This window comes from Aethalodelphis obliquidens, unplaced genomic scaffold (genome assembly GCF_003676395.1).
Source record: "Aethalodelphis obliquidens isolate GAN/ISIS:26980383/991018 unplaced genomic scaffold, ASM367639v1 scaffold7, whole genome shotgun sequence".
NCBI lineage: Eukaryota > Metazoa > Chordata > Mammalia > Artiodactyla > Delphinidae > Aethalodelphis > Aethalodelphis obliquidens.
In genome coordinates, this window is record NW_020837951.1 from 29,251,583 (window position 1) to 29,256,986 (window position 5,404).

At 33.5% G+C, this 5,404-nt stretch overlaps 1 protein-coding gene across 1 annotated transcript in view; it reads right to left on the minus strand.

Moving 5' to 3' along the window:
* Window positions 1-2,472: 2,472 nt before the first annotated feature.
* CYLC2 (cylicin 2) overlaps window positions 2,473-5,404 on the minus strand; it is a 5,789-nt gene continuing 2,857 nt past the window's right edge. Inside the window, exons 3-4 of the mRNA XM_027104118.1 lie at window positions 4,877-4,998; window positions 2,473-3,414 (exon numbers count right to left, since the gene is read on the minus strand). Of these exons, the coding sequence (XP_026959919.1) occupies window positions 2,473-3,414; window positions 4,877-4,998 (1,064 nt within the window). The remainder of the gene's footprint in view (window positions 3,415-4,876; window positions 4,999-5,404) is intronic.

Sequence of the window (5,404 nt, forward strand, 5' to 3'; positions counted from 1 at the left end):
GGTTTGGGGGGGTTCCAATTGAGATATAATGGCTAATTGGACTTCTAGTGTGGAAATGGTAGAAATGCAGTGAAGTAAACCAATTCAGTTATCTTGGAGGTAGTCAGGAAGGACTTACTGACTGATAAGCAGGGTAAAGAAAAAAGAGTAATTATGCATGACCCATCAATTTTGGATTGAGTCATCAGGTTAGATGTCACTGTCATTTACTGAGTTGGTGAAACTTTGGAAAACCACAGGTTTTGGTGGAGGGATATCAAGAGTTCTATTTGGGACATGTTAATTTTGAGGTGCCTGGAAGACAGTCATGTAGATGCTTTAATTTAATATTTGGATATATGAATTTGGAGTTGGGTGGAGAAATCAATACTACGTTTAAATGTGGGATTCAGCAGCATAAGAATGTTGTATAAATCCATGGGGATGGATGGAATAACTCAGGGAAATATATAGATAGAAAAGAGAAGAGGGACCAGGGTAAAAAGATACTGCTATTGGATTTGGCTACATGGAGGTTCCTGGTGACCTTGGTGCATTTCAGTAGAATAGTAAAGGCAGACACTCAGTTGTTCTTTCACTGTACATTAAATTTGAATCTAAAATTTGGCTTTTGAATACTGTGTTAGAAAATGATCTTAAAAGCATTTTTAGAGGTAAGAGGGGGATTTAAAATGATTTCCTAAACTAGTACAACATTGTTTTGTTATCAACTATACTCCAATAAAAAATGAAAAAAAAATGATTTCCTAAATTCCCAGAGTGATGCTAACAATTTCAGAAAAGGTTGAATGCCTAAACATAGAATTTTACTCTAAGCAGAGGGAGAATGAGGAGTTTCCTGGAAGGGGGAGGAGAACAGTGGGGCAGGATTTGATTCTCTTTGTCATTGCAGCTGATCCAGATCAGCAAGGTAGGACCATCTGGAAGACCGTGAATTACAATAGCCATTAATCCTTGAGCAGTTGATGTATGGGGGACAGGGGCCAATATTTAAAGAACAGGCAAAACAGTTATACTTCACTATTAATAGAAAGTTAGCTCTTGAGGGCATATGGAATAGGAGACCCTTCCTTTAATATCAAGGAGAAGCTTTAACTAGGATCTAGAGTTTACACTGCAAAGAATAAAGGGGAGAGAAAATCACTTGGTGAGTTCTGCAACGATGCTGAGTTTATCTGAGAGAGAATGATTTAAATCAGAAAATATTTAATTGGCACTAATTGGCAGGTCCAAGATTTTACCTTTTGCTTTATATTGCTTTTTATTTTTCTTCACATTAATAAGATTCATGGGTCAAAAGAGAGTTTAATATAGTTATAAAGATATAAAGTTAATTGTTTCCACATCAAAATAATATCACTCTGCTAGATTCTGTTGAATTCTGGTTAATTTGGTTTTGTATATATATTTATCAGATTATCAAGAATCAATATGTCTCATTTAAATTTACTCACATTTGTAGTTCGGACAATTTTGATTTTCATCCTTCCTTAAATGGAGAGAAGTTGGCCACCATTTTCTGTTAGAACAATCAAACGAAACTTTTGTTAAGTAATTGTTAAAATTATTAAAGTTCTATATCATAAGCCAGTCTCTTCTCCCTCACCTTAAATAATTCTAGTTCCCTTAACCTTTTCATTCACACTTGTAAAATCTCCATTCATGTGGTGTTTCCCTCCATATTCTTAAATATTTCTTATTATGAAAAAGTCCAAACTTGCTGAAAGTCTAGTAAAAATCTAGTGAGCAGATTACGGAGATTTTATAAGAATGATAAATTTCAATTCAAACCTTTAAGTCAGTTTAATTGTTTTTAATCTTATTTGACTTAAAAGAAAACAAAACTAACTTACCAAGTATGTTTATCTTGTCTTGGAAGCAGAGTATTCAAAATCCATCCACCTGGTTGTGGCTGTTTATACTTCAGAGATGGTACAGGCTCACAAAAAAGCAGTAATTTTTTTCCTCTTTTTCTTTTTTTTTTTTTTCTTTTGAGGAACGCTACCTTTAATTTGTATTTGTACTTATTTGAAAGTAGACTTTATGAAATTTGTTTGACTTCCTCTCATGACTTCTGTGGTTCTTTATGTAAATCTGTGGGTGCAATTTCAGGTTGTTTAAATCTATGGTTTCAATATCTGCATCCTTGAATTTTGTTGACGCCTTTGTTGATTTTTTTCTTCTTTGTATCCACAGATTCAACACCATTAACTTCTGAATATTCTTTATGAATCTTTCTAGGGATCTTTCATTGAATTCTTCATATCCCCAAATTTAGCATAAGTATCCTCCAAGTCCTTTTAACGTCTTTCTTATATTTTTCATGAAGGTTTTCTGAGCCCATCTTTGTGTTCTTCTTTCCCCCATTTAAAAACTTATTCCATTAATTCTTTGAATCCCCCTTTTCATATATTCAGTTTCAGACTACTAAAATTGTTCCATCAAATACTCTTTTGAATTACCATCCAAGGCCTACTTGCCCTTCTTGGCATCTTTCTTTGCATCCTTCTTGGCATCTTTCTTTTCTTTCTTGGCAGCATCTTTTGACTCACTATCTGCCTCACCGGGCTTTTCATCTTTCTTATCTTTTTTACTCTCCTTCTTCTTTGAATCTTTCTTGTCCTTTGATTCATCTCCTTTCTCACCAGGTTTCTTTGAATCCTTGCTCCCTTTCTTATCCTTCTTTCCATCTTTCTTTTCACCTTCTGGTTCTGTAATGGACTCCTTGCCCTTCTTTGAACCTTTCTTATCTTTTTTGGAATCTTTCTTTGCATCTCCTTTTTCACCTTCTAATTCTGTAGCAGACTCCCTGCCCTTCTTTGAACCTTTCTTATCTTTCTTTGAATCTTTCTTTGCATCTCCCTTTTCACCTTCTGTTTCTGTATCAGACTCCTTGCCCTTCTTTGACCCTTTCTTATTTTTTTCAGAGTCTTGCTTTGCATCTCCTTTTTCACCTTCTGATTCTGTAGCTGAGTCGTTGTCCTTCTTTGAACCTATCTTGTATTTTTCAGAACCTTTTATTGCACCTGCTTTTTCATCTTCAGATTCTGTAACTGACTCCTTGCCCTTCTCTGAACCTTTTTTCTCTATTTTGACATCTTTCTTTGCATCTGCTTTCTCTTCTTTAGCTCCTGGTTCTTTCTCTGAACCTTTCCTAAGTTTTTCCTCTGAAACTGTGGACTCTGCTTCTGCATCTGATTTGTCCTTCTTGTCTTCCTTACTTTTCTTAATTATTGATGGAGATAAAGGTTTTGCTGCATCTTTAGCATCCTCCCTGGAGTGTCGAGCTGGTTTCTGTAGAGGCTGCCTCCTAGCAGCTAAATAAACAGATGGTCTCTCAGAAATTCTCATTAAAGAATGGTGCATCCATAATGGTGGTTTATGAGCTCCCCTTAATTTGTCTTCATCATATCTCTGAAATATTGGTTAGAATAATAATGAACAACTTGTGTGTGAGTTACACAGCCTTTATTACCAGATATTGAATACATTTAACTTGAACCATGAAAAGATTTTAGATTTTGATAAATAGTGGGTAAATGGTAGATTGCATAGTTTATTATGCTTTTTCAACTTTGTTCCTTTTTTGTATTAAAGGACAGCATGCCTCATTTAAGGCCTAATTTTAATTTAGAGGATCTTCATAATTCCCTCAAGATTTTATGTTAAAATTCTCACAGAACTTCACTGACTAATGACAAATCAGAACCTCTCTTCACAATCATGAGAGATTTAGGTTTTGTTTTTGTTTTTGTTTTTTGTTTTTTTACTCTGTGTTCTTGAGATTTCTTGGAATGTCTTCCCCATCTTCCATTTCTGTGCTAACTCAGAAACTAATTATTCTCTAATATCTAAGAGTTTCATGTTCAGGCATATCCTGGTCTCTATTGTCATATTCAGAGTCTCTGGAATTTAGAATGCTACCTGTGGTTAAAAGTAAAAGCCTAATACTCCTCTGCCTGACAAGATATAATTTGAGTATCAGATAGGAAACTGCAGTAATGAAAACTATAACATTCAGTGGACATTAGTTTGAGCAGAATGGTACATTCTGTTTTCAACTCCTAATCAAATATTTTTAAAAGCTTAATTGCAAAAATAGCAAATTTTGGAAAGAATGTTAATGGCTGTAAAAATAAATTTAATAAAGAAAGGAAAATGAAAAAAGGATGAGAAAACAGAAGAAACCTAGGTTACTACTGATTAAATATATTCCCTAAAATAAACAAGAGTTCATGATATGTTATTTTGTGAAAACTTTTCTTGGAACATTTTCATATTCCTTGATGATTCCAGAAACATTGGGAAATATTAATCTTCTAATACTCAAAATCTGGAATTCTATATTATAGGAAATGAGAAAGCATTGAAACTTCCTTAGTTTATAATGTAACTCCATGATTCTCATGAGGGTGTTTCTCCAACTGGGGAATATTTTCTGAATGTTCATACTAACTGTAGCCTTAGGATCTCCAGATTTCTGTGCTTCTTGGATACGTATTTTCTATAATGTGGGATTGCTGAGCAAATATTTAATATGAAATAAGGGAGTAATTTTTATATACTGAAATGCAAATTAAATATATCTACTTTCTCCAAGTAGTAGAATTGAATTACCTTCAACTGTGCTGTATAATATGACATTTAAAGGCCACATGTGTGAACTGAATCAAATTGAATGTAAAATTCAACTGCTCAGTTGCAGTAGCCTCATTTCAAGTGTTCAGTAGCCATATTGGAATTGGAATGCAAAGATATAAAATACTTCCATCATCACAGAAATCCCATTGGTCAATGATGATCTGTAACATATATAGCTATACATGATTTCACAAGATTATTACCAGTAAAAGTATGTGATCTTTTCAAAACTCACAGGAACTGTTTTGTCTTGTAGTTGGGAAGGTTTTGATCTCCTTCTTGTTCCTGGCCGTGGTGGTTTGGGAAATACCAGGGCAAAATGTTGCTGATTCCATGATTTTTTACTTAATTCACTGACTAAAATAAGAAAACATTAAGCATACACTTCAGAATAAATAGAATTTTATCAGACCTAAAATGGCAGTAAGTTTCTCTTGCCCATTCTTTCCCATTGCCCAAGTACTGTCAAGAGGTTAATAATTCATAAATAAATTTGGTTTGGTTTAGAAAAAATAAAAAATAAATAAATAAAATGGCAGTAAGTAATCATATGTAAATTAATAAATAAATGATTCAAATTATGGCTTCATGTATTTGGTAATGTTTGAAATTCTGTACTATTAATATGAGAAAATAAAATTTGATTTTTTAAAATTTTAACTAGTTTTTTTTTTTTTTTTTTTTTTTTTTTTTTTTTTGGGGGCTCTTCTTTTTTTTGTCTTTTTTTTTTTGGGGGGTTAGGGCCTGGGGCGGCGGGCCAGCG